Source organism: Clavelina lepadiformis, chromosome 2 (genome assembly GCF_947623445.1).
Source record: "Clavelina lepadiformis chromosome 2, kaClaLepa1.1, whole genome shotgun sequence".
Taxonomy (NCBI): domain Eukaryota; kingdom Metazoa; phylum Chordata; class Ascidiacea; order Aplousobranchia; family Clavelinidae; genus Clavelina; species Clavelina lepadiformis.
The window spans coordinates 17,004,558-17,032,353 of NC_135241.1; the positions used below are offsets into that span (position 1 = coordinate 17,004,558).

Genomic DNA, 27,796 nt, shown 5'->3' on the forward strand with positions numbered 1-27,796 from the left:
TTATGCTTTTGTAACTTGGGTTTGGTTGCCGTGCTGTCGCTCGTAACATTTTTACATTCTGATATTATTACGTAATGCATGTTAAGTTAAAGCCCTCGAGGCCTCGCCACATTTGCCCGTCTAATTTGTGGAAGTTGTTATCATAACTGCAAATAATATGTTTGAGGCCACTCGCGTTAGTACAATTTTTCGACCCCACATTGAAGGCGAAACATTATGAATGAATTATTACCTAACAAGGTTAGGGTAGGTTTACCCACCGGTAGTTGGCGCTGTGTTGGCTTTTCGCAAAAACGAAGGTCATGACGGACAGAGAAATTACTCCCATTTCCAACAATACTAAATTTTTCAAAATTGATAAAGCGTGAGCCGATTGGTTAGCAAAAAATTCAAGAGCAACTTTAATAACTTCCAACGTTGTGCACTGCTCCACCAAGTGCAAAGATTGCATTCATATAAGTGAGATCAAAGCCCGTTTACGCGCCCTCAGAGTACCCATCGGACAATACAAAGTTTAAAATTTGTTTTCTGACCATTCTACATAGAGAATTACAACAAGCAAACACATATTAATACTTTCCAGCCAATTTGGTAGAAAAAATTTGCTTACAGTTGTGTACTTACTATTGTTGCGTATTAAGGAATTACATAGGTAGGTAGTACCGCGGTACTATAGTACCGAATTACTGTACTGGGATATGATTTCAGTACCGATACCGGTACCGTTGGTACTTTTGTAAAAAGGTACCGAATCTCTGTACTGAATTATTTTTTTCAAAAAATTTCAGTTGGTCCCGGTACTCAGTACTTTTCACGTGATACTATTAAAATTTTAACAAGTATGTTTTCAAAAATACACGTTAATTAATCATTAATACCAATTTTTGCATCTGTTGATCTTTTTAAATCAAGAAATGTCAAACAAAATAGCAAGCGATTAACGTCACATATGTTTTGACCTGGAGTAACCTTTATCCGGGGCATAATAGTAGCAAACATTGCATTTGCAGCAGCATCTTTTATAAAAAAAGTACCGGTACAGAGTACCGAACCACTTTTTCAAAATAGTATTGAATACCGGAAACGTTGGTACATTTTTTTCAAGTAGCCTACCGGTACCGTTATCGTTACCGAAGGTAGGCTACTTTCAAAGTACCCACTGTCTACCTCTTAGCAATTACATAGTAAATTTGATAAAATCAGAAAAGTTATTTTTGCAAAATATTTTTACGAATCCATAAACTTTAAAATATCTTTTTTTACATACCAAGTGGTTGCAATAAGAGCCACAAAAGCAGGTATAAACATTTTATTGCAAAAACGCTAACACGCTTACAACCTTTATTCTTTATCAAATCTGGAATAAATTACAGTAGTTAATTAGCGAAATACATACTTTACAATGTTATGTTAGAGGAAGAAGAAGAAATATGAGCTATCAACTTGTAGAAGACAAAAATTATGGCAGGAAGTTTTTTATGATGTTTTCACTTCATTTCATAAATTACAGCTAGATTTAGGACACAAAGCGTGAAAAACAATGTATGGTATCCAGGGAAATAATGCAAGCATGAGCTCTGAACATACAGTGCCACATAAAGTGATGAGGTATAATCACTAAACTATCTTTGAGCAAGGGAGTTCGTGAGCTTTTCGTTTAAGTAGTTTGGTTATGCTATCTTTCCTATTGGGGTTGAAGAAAGTTTTGCGTAGAAAACTTCAAGCTGTAGCCTAATTCTTTAATTTCTGAATTTTGGTGTTAGAGTATAGCAGGCCTATAGTAGGCTATATGCATGATATAGGATGACCGGTATGACTACATGGTGAATTGCGCTAGAAGTTGCCCATAGTGGAAAGTGTGGCACCTGAACACACTAGATTTCTCAACATGCACCGGAAATAGGCTATTTTACTCATATCGCCGATTTATAATATAGGCTATAGCCTAGGCCTAAACAAAGAAAAACTGGTTGTTTGAACGCCTATTTATAATAAGGAAACAAACAATTGAGGCTTCAGTGCACGTCATCACACCAAAACTTGCGTGTTTACACGAACAATTTCTTGTCAAAAAATGCTGTTCTTTCCAGTCGGGGAAGTTGCTGTGTAATTTTCTGGCAGTGGCAAACTGCTGTATCAGTGTATTAAAAATGAATCCGTTGAGTACAAAATATCATAAGCTATAAAGTGAATTTGGTTAACCACTAGCCTATATCATTGCACAATGTACATTGTATGGCAAGCTATGTGATTATCTGTAGTCTCGGAGTGAGGGAAGTCTAGCCTAAAATAGTACAAGAAGTAAGTTACAAAGTATGAAAAAGATTGATCTCAGTTTGTAACAAAATTTGATGGCTGACTTATTAGGGACTGCACTTTTTTATGCATCAACAGGACATAGGCTAATCGGTTTATTTTTATATGCAACAATTAGTTTTTTGTGTTGATGTGATGGGAATACATGATTAGTTTGGATTCTTGGTTTAATACAGATTTTGGTTACATAAGAAATATATTGTAGGTGTAGACTATTATGGTTGTATGATAGATTGTAAGCATACTGTTTATTACATGAAGTAAATATCATTAGACACAACTTACATTTTTGTGACGTCATGCTGTTGATCATATCAGGCAGGTAACAAAACAATTTTTAGCTTTTCCTGTAATATTTCCCCTTTTCTGGGTAATATAGATTTTATGTAATATTCACTAAAGTATTCTTTGAACAGACAGTTAAAAGTGGGTTAATAAACTAAAGGTTGAACAGACAATGGTCATTAACAGCTCTTATCTGTCCTGTGTAATACATTTCTGTGTCTTGCCACGTGAAAACAATTGATTTCAAACTCAAAGCATGGTGCGCAAAATGTCATATGATTTAACTCTGAGTTAACAATGATAGTAGAAATTATGACTTTCTAATATAAAGAAAGCAGTATCGAATGAGCTACCAAGCATAGTGTGCAAGCTATAGCAACACTAGATGGTTTAATTTTCACTGATTTCAATCTAAATTTATTTTTAAACCTTGTTAAATTAAGACGGGCAGATTTAACGTTCTTAATAAGTTTCTTACTCCAAATTTTGTCCAATAATGTGCTGCATCTTTCACTAACAAGATTTTTAACAAGAAAAATTTTTGCTGCCAATCAAAGCACTTAGGGTCTCACATGTCACACTGTTTTCTTCATTAAGACAATAAGATTAAGTTTCATACTGAGGACAAATATAACATAAATATAAATAAGAATACATTCCTTCCTTTATTTGGTAGTATTGTGCAACGTAGCATCATGGATTCACCACAAGAACAGAAATAAATTTATCCCAGTGCTTACTACTGTCAGAATAGCTGAAAAATCTGGAAGAATATATCGTTATGGGTGAAATTACTCAGCTTTATAAGACTTATTAAATCCAGTATTTTCAGTAAATTAGCAACATTGGGCGTACATTTTTGTTTTCCGGCTCTGCATTCAGCTGAAAATAATAAATATTTATCTGCAATAATATTGCAATGCCTTGGCAGAATTTTTTGGAAAATAAAACATGTTTTCTACCAAGCCAACAGGTTTAAGTGAAAGCTGTGCCTTTTAAGCATTTCACTTTAGCTTTTCTAAATATCATATTGTTGCATTTTATTAACTTTTCGTTGTTTTATAATTTCATTGCTTTAATATAAAGAATTGTGTAGACCAACCTATTTTATTTGATATGTTTATAAAGATAGATATATGTAATAGGATATTATGAGTGCCTAATTAACCATTTTTTGAAAATACATTTTTGTGAAGAATATAACGGTGTATGTAGAGTTGGCATCTGTCACATATTATCATGTGCATTTGGCATTGACCAAACTTGCATGCTAATTATTGGATTCGCTAATGCTGTCTTTGTATAATTACAGACTATGCAGTTTATGAATTCATCTCCTTCTATGACTATGGTTTTGCAACCTGAACTCTGCCCTCCTCCAAGACAAGCACATACAGGTTGGCAAAACATCCACGTAAGAGAACCCACACCACCAGTTGCAATGAATAAACATCGAACTACTAACTATGGTAAGAGCAAAACTTAAAATCAAAGCAATTTTAAGTTGGTTACCTAACTGGTGATATCTTTGCTTTAGTTTTAATATCAATTAATGCTAAGTTCAAAAAGTGTACATATAAAACACTTATGTTATATATACCATGCAGTAGGTTTTAATTCTGATGTTATTTACAGTCATTGTAAGTTATAACATTTTGTTATCATCGGGAGCCCATATTTGGTGTGCAATTACTTTTGCATAAAAGTAACGTAATTATGAGTAATTTCGTATTGATTTATATTCTGTGTTTTGTAGTAATTCTTATCAGAAACTCTTTTGAATCAACTTTTTCAAGCAATTTTATAGTTAAACACTATTTTAATTTTATACAGTACTAACACTGTTGCACCTAAGTATGTACGTACAACTTGGATAAGCATAGCACCAGTTCTGGTATTGAAGTGAAAAGCAATAAAAATACATCTAGTTTTATTTATATTTGCTGTTTTAGCAAAATCATCACCTGCTCCAGGACGACGACGTCCTACCTCAGCTCCTAATAGGAGTCTTGTTGCCAGACATCGAACAACACAGACTGCTTGGGTTGATGACAACACTAAATCAGCATCAAAACCTATGCACTTCAACGTGACTATCACTCCCCGTCCACCCAGTGCAAACTACGAGCGCGGCTGGGCAACACCACCACGTATGTTGTTTTTTGTATTTGAAATTAAATCTGGCATTTAGAAAAAATTAGTTAACAGTTTAAGAAAAAAATATCAATGACTTTTAATCTCTTTTTTGCTTGTTCGCTTTTGGACATTTAAGTTTTTTGTCGTAGTCTCTTGGCTGCCTACCCTTATTCACTGAAAAATTTGAAAATTTTCTACAGCTCAATATACATTTTCTGGAAAAACTATGACTGGGGCATTGACAGTCTATCCTCGTGTTGTAAATGGAAAAGTGTTCAATATTCCTCCATATGACTCCACCCACGATCCGCATTTGGCTGATTATTGGTCAAAAAGGTTCAATCCTCAACCACCCCAGAGACCTCCGGTGAGTTTTCGTGGTTTATCTTTGGTGTAGCTGAAAAGACTAATCCAAATTTGTAATGTGTCAGTTCAATAAACTGGTACTGAATGATATCATGCTGTTATAACTGATGTTATAAACTATCTCAAATTGAATTTTTTCAAAAGTTTGTTGTGATTTGTTGGTTTAGAAACGAAGTTGGTCAGCTGATGTATACAGATCAGGTGTTATGAGTAGCAGTGGAAAAACAAAACGTTTTTCAGCTTATCCCCCAAACCTTAGGTAAGTTTTGAAAGTTTAAAACAAGTGTACAGTGCATTTGTGGAACATGTAACCAAACAGAATTTATGTTTATATCTAAAAAATGTTTCCAAATTCTAAATGCCAACAACCTGGATTGTACACTGTAGGTATCAAAAAGGCTACTCTAAAGTAACCAAAAAGGGTGGACAAAGAAACGGCAAGGAAGTTTTGTACAAAGTCACTGTGCGGACTGGTGATAAGCAGAGCGGTGGAACTGATGCCAAGGTGACAATTTTTGAAATATAAGACCTTCTGTGGTTACTTCGAATAGGTTTTAAGATAATTAGATTGTCAGCAAATGAGAGGTGCATATGCTTGTGGTTTTTAATGCATTCCTATACACATTTTGATGTATTTAACAGTAGATAATTAAATAGTGAAATATTATTATGCACATTTTGACTCGATCAGTTACTTGTGTTAAATAGGTCTTCCTTCGCTTGATTGGACGGCGAGGCAAAGTGTCAAAGTGGAGATTATTTAAAAAGTCCGGCCAGAGCAACAACAACACTTTTCGATTTGCCAAGGGTTCCTCACATATTTTTAAACACAAGGGTAACATCTCTACTTTGAACATACAATATTTCATGATACCTGGCTACAGGAAAATCTAGTTTTTTCACTTTAAACTGTTGTTATTTGATTACAGGCCCAGATATTGGAGAGATACAAAAGATCATAATCGAACACGATGGTATTACAGAACGGGATAGTTGGTATTTACAGGTGTTTATGTAAAATTGCAATTGCTTGGACGTGTAGTTTAGACTAACGGCTTGGCTGTTATAGTCGTGTCGATAAAACATACTCAAATGATATTGTAGACCGGCCTAGGCATGTTAAGACGCTGTAATATTCACACAAAAGGATGTGGTAGACTAACTCGCCATTGTTTGTGCGACAGTGAATACTCAAAATTGTTTAACTCTAGTTGTCTTGGCGCTCAAATACTATGGAGAAATGAACTGAATGGTCAATATGGATTATCCTATTTGTTTAGCGATAAACTTGTTTTACAGTTTACTTGCGTCCAGATTTGTAGCTGTTTGTAATATTTCATTGCTCTATTTGGTAGTTTCTTATATGTGTTATAAGCACATATTTCAACTTTTTAAAAGTTTACTGAACAAGTTATTAATCACAGAGTACCATTGGATATAACCTTTGATAGGGAAAGTAACCTTAAAAAACAATATAAAGGCATACGATACAAAACGCAATATCGCATAGGAGTTCACTATGCTTGTAGTCACCAAGTGACCAACATGTAACACACGATATTGTTTGAGAACTATGGCAATGTTTAATGCTTTTCTTGATTGTTGTAGGAAGTGGTCGTAGAAGACACAAAGTACGACAGGTCGTACACTTTTCCCTGTGGTCGATGGCTGTCACTTTTCAAAGAAGATTGTCAAATCTCAAGACGTCTTAGCGCGGTCTCGGGGAAACAAGCCAACCGCACAACATATGAAGTTACCGTGGTGACAGGTACTAATTTGCTGGCTGGTTAAATATTGTTTAAAATTTAACCGCTTAGCCCAACACGCTATTTTGCATCTGAATCTAGCTAGACAAATAACAAAACCCAATACATTCTTATTTACACAAACTTTTATACTTTTCTTTATCGTGACGTAGGTGAAAAGAGAGGGGCGGGTACGGACGCCAACGTTTTTTTCACTTTGCGAGGTTCCAAAGGCACAACTCCGAAGCTTCAATTAAAACCTCAGTAAGTTATTATCACCATTTGGCGGCTTCTCGTTGGATAATGCATAGCAAAATTTTATTAATTTTTTGCGCGATTGCTGTATTGCGAGAATTGCGTTGCATTTGTTGAGCACTTGTCCTTTTTATTTGTAATTTCTATTATTACCGGTATTAGCATTAACCTCGCTTTTTGAAGCAAAATATTTCGTTTCAACCCTTGTGATCGGGTTATTTACCGTTTTTTTTTTAAATCTAGCTCCTCTAATTTAAGCGTCTGCACTATGTGCGCTGTGCTCTATGTCCCTTTTGTGGATTGTGTGCGCATAAAACGAAAACGAATAGTGCTATTGGTATTCTTCGTGCACACTGTGTATAGGTACACATTAGGGACTATCTCTATTAAGCCTTTCCTAACACTGTTGCTGTTTCCAGAAAAAGGAGAGCTTTTGAAAGAGGAAAGTCTGATGTTTTTAAACTTCGAACAGTCAACGTTGGCGTTCTGAAGAAAATGAGAATTGAAATTGACAATCAAGGATTTAAACCGGACTGGTTTCTGGAAAGGGTAACAAGCGTACAGTTGCTAACCATTTCTTTATGTCCGGAGTGTTTGTTGATATTATTACACTGATTACATTGTGTATTTGACGCTGTTTTGCCATCAAGGCCTTGGTATTTTACATTCATATAATGGACACATAATGAGATGTTTGAATTCTGAAACGTATCAGGAAAAAAATATATTTTTCAAGCTTTTTCCAGGTTGTGGTCGTTGACATGTCAAAGCCAACGAAACGATTTTATTTTCCGTGTGGACAATGGCTATCGGAAGACCAACAGCTATTTAGGGATTTAATTGGAAGCACAGATCCGCTTGCCACGCCTAAAAGTAAGTCATGTTATGTCCCTTTTTGTATTGAGGAACTCACTCACATTACTACATTACCTTTAGAAAAGGTTATCTGTTATTAGTCACCCATAAACTCAATATACCTATGTTGCCAGTAAAATATATCTATTACTAAGGACGTATGCCTTAATAATAACTATAATTAGAGGATACATAACCGTTACGTCATTACATTGGCTAAACGAGGGAACGATTTTCTGTGGTTTTATGTATACTATTGTACACTATTGCCCATAGTGAACGCCTATACCGTCCACATATTTACTGGTGACGTTAGATGGGCTGGTACCGATGCCACTGTCTTTATCACCTTGTTCGGGGACGGAGGGGACTCGGGTCAGCTGATACTTGACAATGACCGGAACAACTTCGAACGAGGCAAGAAGGATACTTTCAGTCTCGAATGTCCACACCTCGGGAAATTGAAGAAAATCAGAATCGGTTAGTCGGTTATTTGTATACAATGATTTGCGGTGCTTTTTGGTTTATGTTGACAAACTGAAGCCGATGAGAAATATATACTGTAAATGATGATTGTGATAACGCAACATAATAATCGATATATCATGTGAGGTATAGTAGGGCATTTTAACAAATTTAAATCCTTGTCCGTTACGAATCTTTGCTCCCATCATTATTTATGCATGATTAGATTTTATTACCCGTTCTTGTTGGCGGCCTGGTACTTTGAAATATAAAAAAAATTTTGACTAACAATTTCTTGAACTAGGCCACGATAATAGCGGGCCTTCACCTGGCTGGTATCTCGAAAAAGTGGTCATTGACGACACAATGATGAGTTGTGTTTACACGTTTCCATGCCAAAAATGGTTTGCCAAAGACGAAGATGATGGCCGGATCTCTCGCGAGCTTGTTACCGGAAAAGGCGACTCTGGAATCCCGTACACCGTAGAACTTTTTACCGGTATAAATTGAGTTAATATTTAAAAGAAAATCTATCTTGGTGGCTAACGTATTGTCGTCCTTATCCTATCCTGATTATCGCCAAAATTACTCTAACTATGGAGAATCGTATCCACAGAAATAGCACAATTTGATGAAATTATCAATATTCCTTCAAATTAAATTTAAACATTCAAGAACAACCGATCTGAAACCTCAGAGCTACCTTCAAAATTCTAAGTTTTTGCTGCTACCTCCTGTATAGTGAGACGGTCCTCAACACCGTGTCTTTTTTACGTTTATCTATTGTTTAATCCAGGCAATATGCGAGGTGCAGGAACAGATTCTGAAGTATACATAATTCTCTATGGTGGCAAAAAAGGACAACAAAATTCTGGAAAAATTATTCTGGATGGAAAATTTGAGAGGTTTATGTTAAAAAATTGGAAAATTCTCCGTAGAAAAGATAGTGACTTGCATGTCATTTGCTGCAACTCGAGCAAAAAGTTGTAAATGGTGCGATCAGAGCAAATTTTATGACGATTTGTAATGTTAATGTTTTTATGAACGTCAGAGGCCGTGTGGATATTTGCAATGTGGAAAGTGCCAGTCTTTTGAGCCCGCTTGAGAAAATTGAGATCGGCCACGACAACAGTGGTGCTGCGGCCGGTTGGTTTCTCGATAAAGTGGTTGTTACTTGCAATTCAACTGCTTGTCAGCAGGTAAAAAAGTTTATTTTTATCCTTTAAGATTTTTTTGTGATTTCAATTGGATATACCAAAATGGTGTAAAAGCTTAAAATTTGCTAGTTGTCTGCCGTTACTTCATCATTTACGGCTACAGCAATACGTTTTAGGTGTTCAACTGCCGCAAATGGTTCGCCACTGACGAAGGCGACGGCCTTTTACACAGAGAGTTGTACGAAAACAAATCATTACGCAAACAAGTGGTTCAGAGTAAGTCGATAATGGTAATTTACAAGTATACTAGACTAGATGCATCTCCCGCTTCCCATAATTATACCAGAAACTGATCTGTTTAAGCTATGTTTTGGAACTGGTATGAATAAAAGTCGTTATAAAACATGGCAAAAGATGTCATTGCTATAGACAAAATGTTAAATTTTGTCAGTAACATGTTGAAATTTACAGAATTACCATGGAATTGCACTATCTGGACAACCGATGTTAGAAACGCTGGAACAGATGCCAACGTTTTCATGCAGGTTTCTTGCTGGTTTTTGAAATACTTTTAACGTGTAAAATTATAAATGCCAGTTTTTACTGTTTTTACGTCTTTATAATATTGATACTCGATTTTAAGTTACTGGCCGATGTACACACTGAAAATCGGCATGTGTGTATAGTACGACGTTTGAGTTCATTTTTTCGTTTAGATTTATGGAGAAAAAGGCAAATCAGATCAAATACCACTGAATAACGAGACTGACAATTTCGAATCTGGTCAGAAGGACACGTTCAAGGCAAGGAAATTTTGATGCATTTAACAGCCGTATAGCTAAAGTAAAATGCATACAACTGCGAGTATAGCTGAAACCTAAAGCGTGACTACTTCATATAAAAATACAAACACGAAAGATATAAGCCCCGTTTTAAACGGGATTTACCTGATATAGACAGGTGATCAGTTAGAAATGTTTTATGCTATATATATTTTAAAAGTCCAAATATTGTTGACTTTGTGGTAAGTGAAACCATATGATGTGCTTCAACAAGCGGTTTGTTACATCAAAACTACCCTTCGATCTGATTATAATTTTACCATTACTACTAATACACCTCTCTCTGAACAAACGTTTCCACTTTGTAGGTCGGCTTCGCAGACGTTGGTCGGATTTACAAACTCCGTGTCTGGCATGACAATTCCAATCCCTTCCCTGGGTGGCATCTTGATAAGATTGTCTTGGAACCCGGGCATGGCAAAAAATCATCTTACACTTTTAACTGTCAAAAGTGGCTTGACACGTACGATACTAACCCTATGGAGCTATCTCACCAATCGATTAATTATTAACTAATTTATCGAATAAAAACCAGTTATTTCTCTTTCCAGGCGGGAAGGTGATGGTGAAATTATTAGGGAACTTCCCTCCACGGGTCCCGGGGTGAAAAGGATACAGCCCCTGGTGCGGTACCTGGTTACCGTTGTAACCGGGGACAAACGTGGGGCTGGCACGAACGCAGATGTCTTCTGCTGCTTGTACGGCGAACAGGGGGACACGGGAGACAGGCCCCTAGCCAACTCGAAGAAACACACCGATAAATTTCAAAGAAACAGCGTGAGTAGAGAAATAGAGTTTGGTCTTAAAACGTGTCGTTGCCTTGTTGCTTTCAATAAAGCAAGCTTGTTACTTGTGCTCTCGAACTGATTTTGACTGAATATTGTTTCTTCCAACAGACTGACGAGTTTATCATTGAAGCAGTTACACTGAAAACCGTCAATAAAGTGAAGATTGGTCACAATGATTCGGGCGTGGGTAAGTTATCGTTTTTGTTCAATTATTATCAATTCTCAACAATAATTTTAAGATATTAAGCGATTTTGTGACTTCCGTTTTGCAACAGCAAGCGGCTGGTTCCTGGAAAAAATCTTGGTACAAGAGGAAGGCGGTGGTCCGGTGAAAACCTTTCCATGCGCAAGGTAAATTCTGATTCAAGTTAATTTCGACTGAAAATTCGTCGGTCATGCATTTCAGCTGTCAATATCATTCTAAAAAGACAAGTAATTTGGATAAGCCTGTTGTATGAATACTACCAGAATAAAAGTTGATTTCAAAAATTCATTTTCAAAACAATTTGATAGCAAATGTAACAGTTTCCTTTTTTATTTTAGGCTTATATGTCTTATACCATAGACAGGCTAAGGTAGCTTAAATGGGGTATATTATCAGGCGAAACCAGAACATTGTTTATTAATTTGTATTTAACAATCGTCTTTCCGCACTAGATGGCTCGCCACAGACGAAGATGATGGTGCCATCGTGCGGGAGCTGACAGAAAAAGGAAGCCCACAACTACTAAACTGTAAGCTATGGAAGTGTAACTCATAATCGGTTGATTTGTGATACTTCTTCGCTATGATCGTTATTTAACCAATTAAAACATTTTTCCCCAGCCACCTCGTACCACGTGTCAGTTAAAACTGGCGACATCAGGCTTGCTGGAACTGACGCGAATGTTCATATCAAGGTAGCGAAGCTATCCTGTGTTTAAGTGCAAGGTTGTAACTACCTGGAGAATATATTGCTTTTACTATTTGTGTTTTTTTATCTGCGTTACCCAGATATTCGGTGAAAATGGAGACACGGGAAAGCTGAAGTTACATCAGAGCGATAACATCCGGAATAAATTTGAGCGCGGAAGAACAGACCTGTTTAAACTGGAGGCGACTGATATTGGAAAGATTTCGCGTGTTTACATTGGTGTGTATTGGTAATTACAGAACTTATTATCGATAGAGGCAATAGATACATTCTTTGTTTAACGTTCGTGCATTTTCAGCGATTTAGGTATGGCAGATTAAGCCAGTACAGTTTTGAGCCAGATTTCAATATATATATATATACATATATATTAAATATACATTTCATATATCAGGACATGATGGCACTGGTGCAGCTTCCGGCTGGTTTCTAGATGGCTTAGAAATCGATGTGCCATCTTCTGGTGTGCACTATACCTTCAATTGTCACAGGTAGACCTTAAGCGACTTACTAACAAATATGGTTTCGGTCATTATCGTTTAAAATGAAGAACAGTATTCATTTATTTTGGAAAACCGGGATTTTGGTTTAAATTTTTTTCTAAAATAACTAATCCATTAAATTCCTAAAATGGATTCTTAGGTGGTTGGCTCCTGATGAGGGCGACGGTAAAACTGAAGTAGAATTGTATCCCACCCAAGTTAGACAACAAGATAAATGTGAGTAATTAGAATAATCTGTTTGCCATACTATGGCGAATTGTTATTTGGATATTTACATTGACAACTTCCATGCAGTGCTTCCGTATGAGGTCACGGTAACCACCGGGAACAAGTTAAACGCGGGAACAGACGCCAACGTCATATTACAGATTTATGGCGAAGATGGAAAATCTGAAGTGATGCCACTTCGAAACCAAACCGACAATTTCGAAAGGAATGCTGTCGATAAATTTAAGGTGTAGTGGACAAAATTCTGACATGAGATTAGCGGATGTAGGAATCTGAATGACTTAATGTTTTAAATACTAGTTAAAATCTCTTACTTAAGCAGCTAATTAATAATCGCAAAAACTTACCGCATGGGCTTCACATGTCCGCTTGAAAATATTTTTTACAACGTTGCTAATTATGATTTTTTACAAAATGTTTCATTGACGTAGATTGAAGCGAAAGATGTTGGTCCTATCACGAAGATCCGCATCGGACACGACGGGAAGGGATTTGGATCGGGATGGTTTTTAGATTCGGTCAAGATTCAGAGATTTGTTCATAAAACAAGCAAGAGGAAGAAGAGGAGAAAAGGTAATAAAATGAAAAAAACTGTTTTCGTCCTTTTTTTCTTCAAGTGCAAAAACAGATGACATTTATTTAAAAATCCACTTTTTATTAAAATTTGTTTCTTTATTTTCTTGCTTATGATTGTTGTTTTCCATACATTTTTCAAGTTTTTTGTTTTTTTCTTATAAGTAGGACGTTTGTTTCATAACATTACGTTCTGAATGTATGTTCCTAATTTATACTGTTTTTGTTTAATACGTATTATTACTTATTTTAAACAAGAAACAGGATATAGTTTGGCACTCTTAAGGTTAACTTTATATTTTTCGACACGAGCTTACGCAAGCATAAGCTTGCTTCTTCAGGTGTACTGTGATGTCACAGTACACAGTACAAGTTAACCTTAAGAGTGCCAAACTATATCCTTTTTCTTATTTTACTTTAAAATTTGATTAACCCGGTTCAGACAACATCAACTTATTTTAAACAACGCAACTTTTTTTCCTATCTTAGACTCAGCTACCCAGCAAAATGAGGTTGAAACCTATTATTTTGTTACCCGTCGTTGGTTCGACAAATCAGAAGACGACGGTCAAATAATACGGGAGCTGGTACCAACCGATGAGTCAGGACGCCCAATTGATGAGGCTCTGCAAGGTGGGATCGATTTTCGGGCTAAAAATTGTATACCTACACTACTTGTGCACTTCGCTACTAGATTGCAAAATCAAAAGTACCAAAATACTTTCTATTTGCAATATCTGCTTATCGCTTTAGAAATTGAATACATCGTGAACGTTTACACTGGAGACAAATATGGAGCTGGAACTAATTCAAACGTCTTCCTCACGTTGTATGGAGAGAGCGGAGATTCGGGTAAAAACAACCTATGACGAGTAGTTTTTCTCGTTATTTGCAGTTGTTGTTATAAAATGTTCCCTTTTAGGCGAACGCAAGTTGGAAAAATCCAATAACTTCAACAAATTTGAACGAAATCAAGTGGACAACTTCACTATGAAAGCTGCCGACTTAAAAGAACTTAAAAAGGTTTGCCTTTGTATTAAACATCAATGGCTCCACTTTTGCCTTGACGCTTGTTTTGTTTGTGTTTTAGCTTAAGATACGTCATGACAACAGCGAGGTCGGGGCAGCCTGGTTCCTAGATCGGGTCGAAGTGAAGTCACGTGATCGAGCGTGGGTATTCCCCTGCCAACGTTGGCTTTCGACTAAAGAAGACGACGGGCAGATTGAGAGGACGTTGGTTCCGGTGGACGAGGTAATTTATCGACGCTTCTTGTTCTCTTCGATTGCTGAGCGATTGGAAACATACGAACTGAAGCGTGGCGAGGAAAACTAGTTTTAATTAATGAAACCTATTTCGTAAAAATACAGACCTGAATTGTTTTAAAATATTTTAAAAGGCGACCTACATGCGTTTGCAACAGCAAAAAGTACAAGGTAGGAAAGCATCGTACGCCGTGCGGGACGCCGTTGCCTTGGAAACGAAAGCGATGCTAACCACGTACGAGGTTACGGTGAAAACCGGTGATGTAAGAGGCGCTGGTACTGACGCAAACGTTTACATTGTCATGCATGGAGAAAATGACGATTCAGGCATTGTGTAAGTAGCATTTACATCTGTAACTACCGTACATTTGTCATTCGGGTTAGACCAGCTACGTTTGGAAATTGTTTATAGGTTACCATAGAAGTGTTGTTTGTTGGCGTTGGCATTGATAAATCAATCATAAAGAATTGCTGATTTCGAATTAATGATTAGTGTACTGTAATTCGGTCATTTAGAAATACCTAACTTTCATTAGATCAAGTTTATATTTTATCTTTTCAAACTACGGTAACCTTAGAATGCCAAAACCTAGTTATGACTTAATTTTTACACAACTATTAACAACTATTATAGTTTTGATATACCGCGATGTTTAGCGCAAGTATAGTGAGCTCATTTATCTGGAAAAAACATCTCTGTTTCGCAGCAATCTCAAGTCCTCCAAAACACACCGTGATAAATTTGAACGTAACCATAGCGACGTTTTCACGGTTGAATCGGCCGATCTCGGTGACTTGAAAAAGATCAAAATAGGTCACGACAACGCCGGCTTATCTGCCTGTAAGCAGATTTCTTTTTTAATTGAATCATGTTTTTATCAAGCTGATATACTTACTACAGCTTAACACGTTTGCTGGAAGGTACTTGATAATTGGGAGTCATTTACGTCCGGCATTTATGCAAAATTTCCAATATTTCTTCAGCGTGGTATCTCGAGTATGTGGAAATTGATGCCCCTTCGATGGGAATGAAGTGGAAGTTTCCGTGCGGAAGGTGGCTCTCCAAAGATAAAGATGATGGGAATTTGGAGCGAGAGCTTTATCTAGCTCAGGAAGAGACCGTAGATTACGCCGCCAAAGTACCTTATGAAATTACAGGTATATGATCACATACACAGGATCTTGACATCTTTGGTATACCATATCGATTATGTCTCAATAAAAGCATTATTATAAACTCCCTTTATTTTCAGTTTACACGACTGACATGTCAAGTGCTGGAACGGACTCAAACGTCTTCATTGTCTTGTACGGGCGAGATGGTGTCCAAACTGAAAAAACTTCTCTCTGTCCTAGTAAGGACGACAGAAAATCTCGATTTAATAGAAAGTCAGTTGATACGGTAGGTTGTTTTCATCGTTATGTCGGGTCCCTATCTTATTCCTGACACTGGGAAACGCCAAATCACGTAATAAAAACCTTAGACACAGAATTTTAACATTAGGTTCAATTTTATTCTATACAATTGACCAGAACTTCCTTAAACTCTTAAACTTATTCTAAAATATCGGAATCTATGACAAATTTTATTTTGAGCTGTTATCTCTATTGTAGGTCGTTTTACCGATGTATTTGAACATTGTCAATATATACAGATGCTTTATTAAAAAGTTATTCTTTTCTTATTTTTATCAGTTTGTTTTGGAGTTGGATGACATCGGTGACACAATCGAGAAGATCAGGATCGGACATGATGGGAAGGGATGGGGAGCTGGCTGGCACCTCGATAAAGTGCAAGTCAGGAGACTGCTTGACAAAAGAAAGGTAACTGATACTTTTTTTTGCTTTAAATGTGCCCTTTTGTAAGATTTTTATAGGTCGTCTTCTTTTTGAGCGTAAAGAAATAAAAAACGTTTTAACATCACTGTGATTCTTGCCACATGGGAAGTTTTTCTTGATAAATTTGTGACTAAGTCTTGAATCCTCCTCCTCGGAAACGTCCATAATAAAATGATTGTGGTAACGGCAAATAGAACAGTCAGAAACGTTGCATTTACACAAGTTTATCTGTTGTTCTTGTCTATTATACATTATACCTATTACACTATACTTCTGGCGCTTTATCTCTGAATTCAAGTCAATATTGACAACGTTTACTATTCTTGCTAAGGGCTCCGAGACTTACTTGTTCAATTGCGGCCGTTGGCTGGCTCGTGATGAAGACGATGGTGAGATTGTTAGAGAACTGGTTCCTACTCAGTTAGTCAAAGAGCAAGTGACCAGAAGTGGAAAGATGAAGAGAACGGAATCGGTTATTGAAGATGCTTTGAAAAGTAAATGTGTGGTTACGATTGTGTAGGAGTGGTAGTGATTTTCAGTCTTCCTTTAGCTGTAGATAACCCTCTGATTACGATTTTTTGACTAACAAATCTTCCAAAAAGTCGAGATACTTGAATGATAGACAGTAGCTGGTTTATGGCATTTTCTCAGACCTATTGCGATGCAAGCGCTTTAAATGAAGCACTGCTGCCAGGATTGGTTATTTTCCATCCACATTTATCACTAAAAGTGACATAAATGACATTCCCAAAATTTGTTAAATAATTACTAAAATTGTTTGATTGATTGATTGGTATAACAAAAATAACCGCCGTTACATTGATTCAAGTGAACCGATTTTACCGTGAATTCATACCGATTGTAAATGGTTATAGATTGGAATGTCATTGTTGCCATTAGATCTGAGATTAAGTCATTAGTGCCTAATCATGCATGTTGATGAAGGTGATTTTTCTGACGATTTAAACCTTGAGTCAGCTGCATCTGCTGCTAACTCGGCCAGATCATTTAAATTGTCTTCTAAAGTGGAGGATTCGGATCGAGATGAAATTCCAGAGGAATTGCAAACAGAAGAAAATTTGGACACAGATGCAGAAAGCATCCCTCACGAAGATGCAGTAGACTTTGTTCTTCGAGTAGCAGAAGAACATCTTCAGCGGGAAAACGATGTCGTGGATCAGGAAGCAGACGACAAACATTCATCTAGTTATTCTAGTAACAATGATGGAAACGAAAGCGTGAATGAGCCGGATATTGAGGAAGAAATTGAGGAGGAGAAAGAGGAGAGAAACATTCCTAACATGAAAGTGAATATTTCTGCCTCCAGCCATGTTTCAGAGCCAATAGAATCCAAAGATGCGAAAGTACAGCCAGTGGATGAAATTATTGAAGCAATGGTAGCATGCGATGCGACCATAGCTCCTCCTTCCCACGAAGAAGATACAGCCGCACCCATAAAATCTTCAGGAGCCGAATCTGATGCATCAGCATTAACGATATCATCTCAGTTAAATGAGGAAAAAGAAGATGAAAACCTTATAAACAGAGGAAATGCTGACTTGGAACTCGGAGGAACACTGGATGCGTCTTCTCTCATGGTCAGCATGTCAGTATTTGACATCAGCAAAGTCGACAAGACATCATCTAGCATCAACCTTCTCGGAACTGACGTAACTTCCACTAATGAAAGCAGTGAAGCACAAAGATCTACTCCTGAACCCCATGAAGATGCAGATAAGGAGAGTTCTCAGAAAAACGACAAGGAACATATTCAACATCCAAGGAGTTCTTCCCAGACTTCTGAAGGAGTACTGAAAGCAAAATCTCTTCTTGATGAAGATGTTGCTAAAAGCACTTCTCCAAATAAAGTTTCCAAAGTCTCAAGTACAGAATCTATTCAAGAGGAGATAGTGTCTTCTGCTGATGAAGGTGAAACCGAAGTTAAACACACATCTGAAGAAGAATCTCCATTGCTGAATTTAAGCTAGCAAGACGTTCTTTTGTTGTTACAGAGTTGCGTTGCAATGTACTCGCGTTGTTACAGAGAAGATAATATTACCATAGATGTGTTGAAGTGTACTTATCAGGTGTATATTGTGCAAACGCTGTCATGATCAGTGCAAGAATCTTGTGCAATATGTAATTTTTTATATCCTAGTCATAATTTGTCAAACCTTCCAATATTACCATTGATTTGACTGATGATTGTTTTCTGTTTATTATATTTTGAAATTCTGTTCACGTATTTTTGCTTTATTCCTACTGTTAATATTTAAGTTACATTCGCAAGTTCATTAGTTGAGCAATGGAATGCACATCAGTATTATTAGGTTCTCACTTTCGTGTAATCATCATTTCATCGCATGATTTGGATTGATAATATTTCTAAGGTTTTAGGCTTTATGCACTACATGTTAAATTGGTCACTGCGATTCCTGTCCGCTGAAGCTTGACCGACGGTTGCCACTTGGACGAGCTTTAGTGACCTAAGAGGTACGTTTTTATTTGTGTCTTCGTTTTAGCTTGGTGAATGTGGTGGTCATGGAAACCCAATGACGTCATTGCCCGTTTTCATACCCGTATCTCGCACTAATTTTGTGTTTATCAATGTTTTAACGCGCAAATAAAACTTTCAGCATGTAGCGTAACAGGCCTTGACGATCGCTGTAGCGAAATAGTTCGTGTTTATTTGCTATTGCATTATTTTGTTTGTTTTAAATTTGTTTACACAAAGCAATGAACTGGCGATACCGTCAAACGTTTATAGCATTTATGATGATGACGTCACCTATTTTACATAGTTACCTGAAGTGGCATGCTGCATGTTCCATTTGTTTGTAGTCCATTAACAATGACTAATCTGCATTTTTGGCACTGAGATTCATAACATGTGGTCACTGGCATGTAGCGCAAGTAGCATGATAGCACTATTTGGTACCGAGCACAGTTTCATCTCCAATGTCCGGAAAAGCTTTCGTTCTTAATAGAACATATCGCTAATTACTCATTTTACAATTTAGACCAGCAATATTCCGTACACATTTTCACTGGTGACGTTTTTAACGCCGGGACGGATGCTAATGTGTTCGTTACCATATTTGGCGAAAACGGAGACACAGGGGAAAGGAAACTTTTGAAGTCGGAAACAAATTCAGATAAATTTGAACGTGGAAGGGTAAAACACATTTCCACTTTAATCTGAATGAACATAAAATATAATAACTTGTTTATTTCTTTCTGAAGGATTTTTTATTTTGATTGCGCCTATTTTTTATAGCAGTGATATTACCATATTAGCTTCTCTTTTACAGGAAGACATCTTTAAACTGGAAGCAGTTGATCTTGGAAAGTTGTACAAAGTTCATATTCGCCATGACAATGCTCTTCTCAATCCCGCTTGGTACCTCGACCGCGTGGAAGTGGTTGACATGGAAACAAATGAGAAATATGTCTTCCATTGTGAAAGATGGCTCGCCAAAGGCAAGGATGATGGTAAAATAGCAAGGTCTGTCTTAATACTTGCGAGCATTTTTTGCCGTGCTTGACGCGAGTCTAATTTTTCGGGAGCACGACATATGGCCGCGGGAAAGTGGCCGCGAACAAACTCACCGGGGTCAACTGAACGTGACGTAAATTGACCGCAGACAAACTGACTGTGACATAAACTGGCCGGCGATCAAATTAACCGTCGATAAATTGGCCGGCGATCAAATTAACCGGCGACAAATTGGCCGTCAAAAGGTCAAAATTTTAAACTCGGTAGTATATGATATGTAAAGTAAATATTTGTTTGTAACTATTTCCTTTGTTTTTAACAAAATTGTTTTTTATTTCAATACACATTGAAACGTTTATTGAAATAAACAGAAGTGACTAGATAGTGAATTAGAATTTTGACCTTTTGACGGCCAATTTGTCGTCGGTTAATTTGATCGCTGGCCAATTTATCGACGGTTAATTTGATCGCCGGCCAGTTTATGTCACAGTCAGTTTGTCTGCGGTCAATTTACGTCACGTTCAGTTGACCCCGGTGAGTTTGTTCGCGGCCACTTTCCCGCGGCCATATGTCGTGGAACCTAATTTTTCAATGTCAGCGGGCATTTATACTCTTTATTGAAGTACTTCACTTGCTTCAATGGTAAGTGCTACAACTTGCACGATTGCACTTTTGTTAAGTGTACAATTACAAAAACATGTTGTATACAAGTTGTAACGTTTCCAGCTTCTATAATATTTACAACTGTTTCAGGTCATTATACGTGGTGGGTTACGATGGCGAAACCTCGACGAAAAGAAGTTATGCAACGACCAAGAGTTATGGGAGTATCGGGAAAAGATCTGTTATCTCTGATGGTATCCCTGAAGGACCAAGTAAGTCTTCTTTCAAAAAAGCAAAATATAGCAAATATAGCAGAAGTGTATGCATCAACCCACTTAACAACAGTGCTTTATATAAAATCTTCGTCTAGATTTTCTGATTTTTACGGAGTGATTAAGATCGGTTTTGACGCATTTGTCAAAGTTATTCACTTATAGCCAGACTCAGCATATACAGTAAATGTATTTTCAATTTTTTAGCAATACCTTACACGATAAAGATAAGAACGGGTTCAGAAGCCAGTTGCGAGGCGAACGCCTTTATCAAGATATACGGTCCGAGCAAAAAAGGAAAAGAAAAAATTTCGCGAAGGTATATGTTTGCCCAGCGGTTAATATCGATTGCAATATTTAGGACATAATAACATGTTACATTGATCGCTCGTGTATTTATAGGATCGTCCTTGAGCCGCCAAATAAGAAATTCAAACGTGGAACGGTGGAGACATTCAACGTTGATGCTATTGACGTGGGTTCCGTGAAGAAAATTGAGGTAAGTTATTTCAGTGATGTTGTGTTGACTTATCAATGTTTGCATTGATATAGATGTGCTGAATGTTTTAGTGCCGCCTGAATTCTTAGTTTACCGATTTACGTTCAGGTTGGGCACACTGGTGTGGATAGCAGTTGGTTTGTCGAGGACATCATGATTGACCAACCGACGTTGGGCAAGAGCTACACTTTTCCATGCAAAAAGTGGTTTGCCAGGTAAGCCAACTACCTCTGGTGTAATATAGATGAAATAATGGAAAATTCAGAAATCGAGTATATTTCTTTCGCGCACAAGTTTATTCCAAAACTTTTCCGTCACAGAGACAAAGACGACGGGTTGACAACTCGGTTTTTTACGTCACTGGACGCGGATAAGATCAAGTACAAGGCGAAAGTGCCGTACGAAGTCACTCTGTTTACTGGAAATGTGCAAGGATCCGGGACAGGTACTTGTTACCAATAAATTTATATCTTTATGGTGCGTTTGACCCGGTTTTCTAAATACGGTAAATTGATGATTTAATGTATAAATAGTACACACAGAGACTTTTTGTATTTTGCAGATTGCGTCATTCACTTGAGCATATACGGAGCGAAAGGAACTGCTCCAGACATTGTGATTCGCAAATCTGAAGAAGCCGGTATCCTCTTCGAACGAGGATCTGTGGATGTCGCGAATATTGAAATTGATGATATCGCTCCATTAAAGATGATTCGATTGTCACATGACGGTAAAGGTCAAAGGCCAAGCTGGTTTTGCGAAAAGGTAAAGTCTTTTCTATAAGGTCGCCAATATGAAGTGTGTGAATACAGTTTCGTCTGTCGATTGAAAGAAATGACCTCTTACAAACAATGTCACTTTTTCTAATGCCAAAGTTGCCCAAAACATTAGTTTTTTTGTAACTTTTCGCAGGTTCTACCGTCAAGTTATGTTTTAAACTAAATAAGTTATGTTTGACGTTTAACAATGTGATTAGTTGTTTTTAACATAAGACATGCTTTTTCCTACTCCCTGTATTTAGGTTGAGCTCCGCAACCTGGACAGTGGTAAAGTGACAGTTTTCCCATGCGACGCCTGGCTATCCAAGACCATGGGAGAAAAGCAACTGACCAGAGAATTTTCCGCATCGGTTGGAGGAAGGACAGTCCTCAAAAAGACTACTTACAAACTCAACGTAAAAACATCTAATCAGCGAGGGGCTGGAACGAATGCCAATATCTTCTGCATTATATTCGGTTAGTTGCTTTGTGAGATTGTGATTTTGCGTGAGCGTTCTACAGAGTTTACCATAAAACAACCTTTGTTTGTCGTATTACATCGTTATTGATATTTTGCTCCTGGTATAGGTACCTATGGTGACACCGGTGAGCTGCGATTGAAAGATTCCGAAACCCGCAAGAATAAATTTGAAAAAGGCTCCCTGGATGTATTCACTTTCAATGATAAACTAAGCATTGGAGATCTTCAGAAGTTGAGGGTTTGGCACGATTCCAAAGGATTTGGAGCAGGTGAACGATTAGCAGCGAAAATATTAGCGTTTTCGATGTATTATAGAATTTTCTGACATCACTTGTTGTTATACTGGTAATGTCAATTACATTAAAAATTTTGAAGCACATTACTAAATACACGCTCTTAAAGAAATTATATCTTGATAATGCGGTAGGGTAAATGAAGTTATACTGTGTATTAATGTAGTCAGTGTACTTTTTAAAGGCTGGCATCTCGAGTACATCGAAGTAGAAGATTGCTCCACCCAACAAAAGTACATGTTTCCCTGTGGTAGATGGCTTGCTGATGATGAGGATGATAAACAAACCATCAGGGAACTTATTTGCTCTAATGCTTTGGAAACCATGAGCAGACCAGGTGTGTATAATTTTTATGGTTTGGACTTGGCAAAACAGATCATTTAGTGTTTGGGTTCCAGCCTTCAACAATAACAATTTCTTCATGGACGAATAATAATGTGAAAACGAGAATGCGTAACTAATACTTGTTGCTAATGAACTTTTTCTGAAACTCATTAAGCTATTTAAGAATTTAGAATGCTTGGTAACAAGCTTATCGGCATAGAATAGAGTATAGAAGCACAAATTTCTGAGATTTTGCGATAATATTTATAAAATTCTACATGGGTCAGGATCCTCGCAAGGCCGGGAAACCTACACGGTGTCCGTGCTCACCACTGATAAGAGGGATGCTGCTCCGGATGGGGACGCTTGGATCGTACTCCATGGAAAATCAGGAGCAAAATCGAGGAAGACAAAGCTTGATAACGGATCTGGAAGAAGAAAGACGCTTGGGAGAGGACAACTGACGGAATTCAAAGTGGAATCCAAGGATTTTATAACGCTGCAGGAAATCACGCTTGGATTATCAGGTTTGTAACTAAAAGAGGACTTAGTTTTTTATTTGGTTTTTGTATTTCTATGTTGTGCCTATTTACAGTGTTGGTATGAAAGAAGGTAACATGAAAGCAATTATATCATTATTGTATAGCGTAGTGTTTTTGTATTGTATTGATTAATTATTTTTTTCCATTGACTGACGGGAGGGAAAAGTATTTTGCTAACCTCGTTGTAGAATGCTCAAATTAGAAGTACGCTCACAGACAATCAATGAACGGGAAAGCGGCAAAGCCGTGAGGGCTTAAAACCTGCAATGTGTGAATTCCAGTGGTGCTACAACGATGAAAGTTTAGCACTACCGCCAAACCCAGAACGCGTTTGTATTAAAATTAAACAAAACTTAATCAAACCAGAAAACACACAAGTAATAAGCATTTACACCAAACACAGTAAATTCAGGGAAACGTCGAGGGCGTGATTAAAAGTTGTTATTGTGCCCGTCGGATGATACAAATAAAACCCCACCAAAAGAAACACCATCCCAGTTATCAAGATCCCGCTTCTGTGGCCAGAGTAAGGGCAGGATATTGGAGCCCTCAATTGCACAAAAACATGTAAACGAATGAAACTATCTAATACAGCACACCTCAACGTTCCCATAAACAGCTACGGTTAATATATAATTTAAGATAATATGCATACTATAACGTATTCTCAGCGGTGATTAAAACAATTGCAATTCGGTACTATGTTACAATAGCATAAAGAATTTAAAGTCGATGTAAATGCCCAGACAATGTCCAGCGTTAGTCAAGGTAATATTCTGTTTGTGATAAAGTAGCCCGTGGTAGATTGCCGACACTTTTTCTTCGTTAAGTTCACTGCCAGTGTCTTGCTGCACGCTCCCGACCTAGCAATGTAAAACAAGAATTGAGACAGTATCCATTCCCCAAAGGAGCATTTTAGTTTGTTGCTAAACAAGGAAATTTTGTTTTGTTTTATTGCTTTGGAAATTTCGTTTTAAAAGACATGCAAAGTTATGGTGAAATTTATTTAAGATAAGAAAAGATTGCTACTGGCTCAAGGGCCAATTGAATGGATGTTGTTAATTGTTATTACCCGTCAATATGTTAGAAAATATAGGGAGTAGAAGTTTATACAACTGTCCACTGTTCAATTTTCCACATGTTAAAATCAACAGGAGAGTCAATTTGATTTGAAGAGATAAGCTTGCCCAAAATCGTTCTGTTGAATCTATCACGTACCTTTTGCATAAGATTGATTAAAGTAATTTGCTAATGACACCAGAGAAACGCAGTACCATCAATGTGATTTCCATCAGACTATGGTACAAAATAAGTAGACTATTACGATTTAAGTATCGCTTGATTTTCATCACTGCACCTGTATTTCTTTTGATTTTCTGCCGCACGGTAGTCATATGTCATTTCCAAGAAAGATTTTCGCTTTTATCTATTCCGAGAAATTTTACTGAGACAACACGTTCTTTTTCTTATCCATTTGCTGTTAAAGGCATTGGACTGGGTTGTTTGGACTTGGTTGAAAAAGTCATACATTTTGATTTTTTAATATTTAGAGTTAATTTGTTGGCAGTAAGCCAGTTCTTCACTTCTGACATTTCAGAGTTTGCAAATTTGGTTAATTCGTCAACGCATTTTCCATGTACTGTACATAGATGCTAGTGTCATCTGCATGGCCTCCATATGATTCTGGCACTTAGCAAAGTCATAAGCATAGATTAAAAAGAGTAGAGGACCGAAGATGGAGCCTTGTGCAACACCGCGCTGTAGGTTGCATGTATTAGATGACAGTGTGTCGTCGAGCTGGGCATTTTTTGTCCATTGTATAAGTAGCTTTTAAACCACCTGAGCACTGTGGTCCTCTTACACCGTTATGTTCTTATAGCATACAAATCAAAACTTTGTGATCAATAGTATCACGTGCTTTAGATATATCCAAAAATGTTTAATATAAGTGAAACATTTAGTTGTCACCGACTCAATTTTGCTTTTCGTATTTCTCCAAGTAATCAATCTTCAGTACAACGACAAGATGGCCAAAACAGCGCTGTTGCTATTAACCTGAAATCTTTTTGCTTATCAATAGACATCGACCGTTGGCATGTGGCAGAAGTCACAGTTGAAAGCTCCACCGGCGCCACATTCCAGTTTCCCTGCAACACGTGGATCAGCAACCAAGACGGCAGCGACACTAAAGGCCGTACTTTTCAATGCACCTCCACCAAAGGCAGGACAGTATCTGTGGCTAGCTTGACTCCGGTTAAATACGAAGTTACCGTGGTTACTGCAGACGAGAAAGGTGCATAATCCAGTAACGCTTTCTTACTTTGTCTGGTGTTTAGAACAATACAGTATAGGAACAAATTTTTTTTTCTTAAGAAGGCGGTATTTTTTATCTATTTTAATTTTTTATTTTTAAAATTTTGGTATGTTTTATTTTATGTTTGTTTATTTGATTTTATAAATAATAGAATTTTTTTCTTTTATTTCTAATCTTTATCAGGTGCTGGCACCGACGCTAACGTTAACTTGACTATATATGGGCCGAATGGAGATTCTGGGAAACGACCGCTCAAACAAAGATTCAGAGATCTCTTTGAGAGGAACCAGACTGATAAATTTACGCTGGAGATTCTTGATCTTGGCGACCTCACAAAGGTCAGAGACACTTAAAATAGTTTAACTAATAACTTAACTAATAGTTTAACTGTAATCAAACATTGGTAGTTTTTATTGTTTGGGAAATATATAAGTGAGTTATACCAAAATCTTGTCTCAGATTCGCTTGGAGCACGACGATTCGGGGTTCAACGCCGATTGGTTGTGCGATCATGTGACTATACGTAATCCGACCAGTGGACAATCATGGATGTTTATGTGTCGCGAGTGGATTGGCAACAAAAAAGCAAACCAACTTTACAGGTATTTATTGCCTCGGAGTGTTGGATAATTTAATTGATTGTATTTTAGGTCTATCGGTTGTATATTACAATGGTTATACAAACGTGCATTTGTTGTTCAAGGTATTTGTTACTATTCACCATTGATATAGATTTTAATTAGTGTAGCAGTTGATAAACAAGTCACGAGTGAAGACAATATATGCTCATAGTGTGATGTGTTTTTACTTTTTTGCAAATTTTGTAAGTTTTTCCGCTTCAAATGTAAGATTATTTGTAATTTCCATAATTGCTTTTTCGTTGTTTGAAGTTTTGTAAGAGTATTACCTATATATATGAGTTAAGAAATTATGTGAATATTGTTGTTTTTGCAGTAGTTCCTATACATACGCACTCATTTGCACTTCATCAAGTAGTTGTTTAATCACTGTACATCTAATGATCACTTTATTTGGCTTTGTCTTTGGTTTTGATTTTTCATGGCTCGTTTTGGCTAGCTTTACTCTGATAGCCTTGCTTGCGTAAGCAATATTTTTATCATTGTTTTGTAATGTTTTTAAGTGATTTAGGAGCGCTTGTTATAGTAGACTTTAATGTTAGTATAACTTAATGTCAATGCATTAGCTATAATTCAATATATTTTTTTAAGAATCTGAGTTGTATTTTTATTCGGCTTACATTTATCACTTTAAATTCAGGGATAAATTTTTCAATTATTATCTCAATCCACCTTCAGCTGACTATATGGTGCATCATTGATTTTGTTTCCATGTTCGGTATTTCTTGGTTGTTTTAACGTTCGTTTTGTATATTTATGTTTCAACTTCTATTGCGTTTATCAGAGCCTACTAACGTGTAACTGTATATGTAACTGTAGAGTATCGATATTTTTTTACGTTTTGTAATAAAATTTACCATATGTCAGGTTTTTGAGGGAACTGACGGAAAAAATATTTATATTAGTAAATTTTGTACAAGTTATAATAAGCTTTACTATGTGTTTCTATTATATATTCATATACTTTTTATCAGTCCTATAGCACAAAGATCGTTTATTGGCAATTTACAATATGTTAACAGACGTCAATTCAAAATAATCGATATC

The 27,796-nt window shown here is 36.9% G+C and overlaps 1 protein-coding gene across 2 annotated transcripts; it reads left to right on the top strand.

The window, feature by feature from the left end:
• The first annotated feature begins 2,496 nt into the window (after window positions 1–2,496).
• On the top strand, window positions 2,497–27,619 carry LOC143445132 (lipoxygenase homology domain-containing protein 1-like). 2 transcript variants are annotated; one of them, XM_076944019.1, is made up of 55 exons: window positions 2,497–2,638; window positions 3,914–4,070; window positions 4,554–4,751; window positions 4,938–5,104; window positions 5,271–5,362; window positions 5,491–5,608; window positions 5,812–5,938; window positions 6,033–6,109; window positions 6,712–6,871; window positions 7,022–7,112; window positions 7,523–7,652; window positions 7,850–7,976; window positions 8,235–8,438; window positions 8,728–8,922; window positions 9,220–9,328; window positions 9,475–9,622; window positions 9,757–9,856; window positions 10,052–10,125; window positions 10,297–10,383; window positions 10,731–10,885; window positions 10,974–11,199; window positions 11,319–11,397; window positions 11,486–11,561; window positions 11,868–11,944; window positions 12,036–12,109; window positions 12,204–12,342; window positions 12,518–12,614; window positions 12,766–12,842; window positions 12,921–13,081; window positions 13,286–13,427; window positions 13,917–14,060; window positions 14,181–14,279; window positions 14,350–14,450; window positions 14,518–14,679; window positions 14,825–15,024; window positions 15,398–15,531; window positions 15,675–15,848; window positions 15,944–16,092; window positions 16,386–16,514; window positions 16,861–17,023; window positions 19,550–19,704; window positions 19,841–20,034; window positions 20,779–20,900; window positions 21,108–21,219; window positions 21,303–21,399; window positions 21,508–21,614; window positions 21,720–21,844; window positions 21,962–22,164; window positions 22,421–22,634; window positions 22,746–22,907; window positions 23,116–23,268; window positions 23,543–23,782; window positions 25,878–26,090; window positions 26,295–26,449; window positions 26,571–27,619. In XM_076944019.1, exons 2-55 carry the CDS (start codon window positions 3,917–3,919, stop codon window positions 26,739–26,741), a joined length of 7,539 nt encoding a protein of 2,512 aa, XP_076800134.1. In that variant the 5' UTR covers window positions 2,497–2,638; window positions 3,914–3,916; the 3' UTR covers window positions 26,742–27,619. The 2 variants fall into 2 exon arrangements, with proteins under 2 accessions (XP_076800134.1, XP_076800135.1); XM_076944020.1 differs by lacking the exons at window positions 19,550–19,704; window positions 19,841–20,034; window positions 20,779–20,900; ... (10 more) ...; window positions 26,295–26,449; window positions 26,571–27,619 and adding an exon at window positions 17,475–18,919.
• The last annotated feature ends 177 nt before the right edge of the window (window positions 27,620–27,796 follow it).

Bases quoted from the DNA above. Each gene is read 5' to 3' on its own strand.
- LOC143445132 (XM_076944019.1), top strand. From the start codon at position 3,917: ATGCAGTTTATGAATTCATCTCCTTCTATGACTATGGTTTTGCAACCT. The intron at 11,562-11,867 runs GTAAATTCTGAT...TTTCCGCACTAG, and splicing joins AAAACCTTTCCATGCGCAAG to ATGGCTCGCCACAGACGAAG. The intron at 23,783-25,877 runs GTTTGTAACTAA...GCTTATCAATAG, and splicing joins AATCACGCTTGGATTATCAG to ACATCGACCGTTGGCATGTG.